The following is a 2,816-nucleotide window of genomic DNA, read 5'->3' as shown; positions in this document are numbered from 1 at the left end:
AAATGTAAACTCCCGCAAGGAAAATATTATCTAAACGACTCTACTACTTATTTTAATCCAGATAATCGGGTCATAATCGTTTTTTACTATGGATATACCTTTTGCTACTGAATCTTTTATATACAGCACAATACCACCGTTTTGATCGCCGATTTTAAAATTTTCTGTAGAAATTAAAACATTTATATCCCTCAATATCTAGTTGTGAACGTTCATTCGACCAAGATTCGTACAAAAATATAATGTCATATTTGTAGAGAGTATTTAAAAAATCATCGTCACTTAATTTTTGTCTACTAAGACCGTTTATATTCCATGACAGAATCTTTAGTTCAGCCTCCACAACCCGTTATGCCGACATCGTCTCGCTCGAGCTGCTCGCGCTATTTGCTACGTTGGCGCTTTCTGGTACTTTCACCTTGACACCATCTATATAAAGGGTATCATAACTGATCCAAGCCTTTTTCTTCTCCTCACGTGCCTTCCTCAACAGGGGCATTAGTGCCCTCCGGCGCTCTGCAACCTCTTTGGGAAACTGCTCGTTAATAAATATTCCGGTACCTCTCAACGATGAGCTCGCGCGACGGACAATTTCTCTGTCTTTAAAGAACGTAAATTTAACAACAATGTGTCTGTATTTTGGAGTTCTCCTTCCTGGATTGGACGCTGACATATCGCCTATACGATGCACCCTTTCGAGTTTCAGAGAAGCCACGTAGTCCCTTGCTAACTTCATTTTATCAACAAGTACTGCGCGTAATTTACCTTCAGTTACTTCCGGTTTTTCTTCCGAATCAGATTCTTCGACACCAGAAAATATCAGGTTATTCCTCATTGACTGAGATTGCATGTATTCTATTGTTTCTTGCATCGCGACCTTTTCCTTCTGAAGTTTTTCAATATGACTCCGGGCTTGCCCAAGAGAGAATTCAAAACCATCCATTCTGTCAGTAACTTTATTCACGGATTCATTGCAAGCCTTAGTATTGTCCTGCATAAAAAAGCCGAAGTTTACTCAGCTCCGACTCAACATTACTAACTTTCACCTCAAGTTTGTCTAATTTTTCTAGTTTCTGATTCATGACCTTGAGAAAGTTCGTAATGTCAGCATTTGAAGGAACTTCCATGGCATCAACGGGAATAGGTGTTGGTGGTGAGGAGTTTGTTGCTGTTTTGCCATCCATTGCTTTACTGACTGTTTTACTATCGGTGCTAGTGTCAAATACAGAGTTATCAAGGGCACTAAAGTCTGAGACCGAAGCTGCATGTAAAACGCTATGTGCACCACGCAAAGCCTCACTTACACTATCATTAACACTCGGTACACTTGTACTACTACCAGAACCGCTATATTGGGAACCAGTGTAAAAATGTTTCTTTTTACGACGTCTACGGCCGCCACTACCACTGTTTTTACGTTTAGGCATAACAGTTTACATGTACATATATGTACATTTATAAAAAAATTTATAACTGACATATACCTTTATGTCCATTCAAATCCGTATTTTATTGCTTTCGGCAATTGTATAGTGTACGATATTTGAATGTGAACAATCGCTCGCCACTATTGTTTACTATTGTCTTTCATATTTTCCCAAATAACTTCCAAAAAACAAATCATTTTACAAAAATAGTTCCAGCATCATGATCAGCATAACTTTTTGATTTAATTTGGTATATTTTACATCCATCTAATTTTATTGCAACACGTTAAAGTCCATTTTTTCCAGAGCACAAAATTTTACATCCGTCTATTATGCCCGCACTACTTACTTTAAACACCATGGATAATCAAGCAAAACAACATTTACGCCTGCGCCGAAAATTGTATATGAAATATAAATACATTAATGAATTGGTTTTATGAAATACTATTTAATAAGGAAAACGATTGCGATTAAATTTTGGAAGGAATAGTCACAAAAGGTTACACACAGGGTATGTCGTGTATGTAAACCGACTAAATATAACATAACTACTGGTGAAAATTAGCATTCAGTACACATCAAACAAGCAAATGTTCCTAATTTTCAAAATACCTGCTTTGGAATACTTGATAACAACTTTGACCTTTGTAGTAGAATGTCCTATTATTTTCCCAGCTTAATCTTTGCAACAAGATCATCTGAAGTATTTAGGTGCTTACAATAAGATTCATTTGGAATGCAAGTATTCATTACATAAATTTCTGGTACATGAAGAAGACATTCCGAGGCGTATAAGTTAAATGCAAAGCTTTGTTTCTCCCACAATATCATGCAAAGCTATTGTTTGTATAATTCTGAAGTACACCCGCTAACATTCGTTTTATCTAAATGTGTGACTTAAAGAAACGCCAGAATCGCGTGTTGAATGTTGTGAAATCGAAAGGTTAAACGAAATTGCATGCAATATATTCGTCTTGAATGTCATTAACAACATAAAAACACAGCGGCAGACCATTGAATAATTAAACTAGTGTCACGGGTTGCTACTTGTGCCGACATTAATTTTGTCTACGCGTAGCAACAAATTTATATGTGTGGCCAGAAGGTTCTACCTTCTGGACTCTACTGGCAAAAGGACTGTAATGATAATAAATAATATATCTTAGATATAGTAACAACAACATAGATATAGGTGTTAACTATCAATAAAGTATAACATCACATGGGCATATCATGTAAGAATACAATACACATTTATAATTATATGATATCAGTTAGAATGCAGACTATTAAAGCATCTTTTATATTTAGGGAACAATCAATGACTAAAATATAAAACTTTTCTGTAACGATGATAAATAATATTCAACTACAATGATATACGTG

General features: G+C 35.7%; 1 protein-coding gene across 1 annotated transcript; it reads right to left on the bottom strand.

Annotated features, from left to right (window-relative positions):
* Nucleotides 1-349: 349 nt before the first annotated feature.
* Nucleotides 350-943, bottom strand: LOC128559335 (uncharacterized). The gene has a single exon (XM_053550653.1). It carries the CDS (start codon nt 941-943, stop codon nt 350-352), a length of 594 nt encoding a protein of 197 aa, XP_053406628.1.
* Between the last annotated feature and the right edge of the window lie 1,873 nt (nt 944-2,816).

This window comes from Mercenaria mercenaria, chromosome 9 (assembly GCF_021730395.1).
Source record: "Mercenaria mercenaria strain notata chromosome 9, MADL_Memer_1, whole genome shotgun sequence".
NCBI classification, from domain to species: domain Eukaryota; kingdom Metazoa; phylum Mollusca; class Bivalvia; order Venerida; family Veneridae; genus Mercenaria; species Mercenaria mercenaria.
The sequence above is the reverse complement of the archived record's forward strand: the minus strand, read 5'-3'. Positions and strand labels throughout refer to the sequence as shown.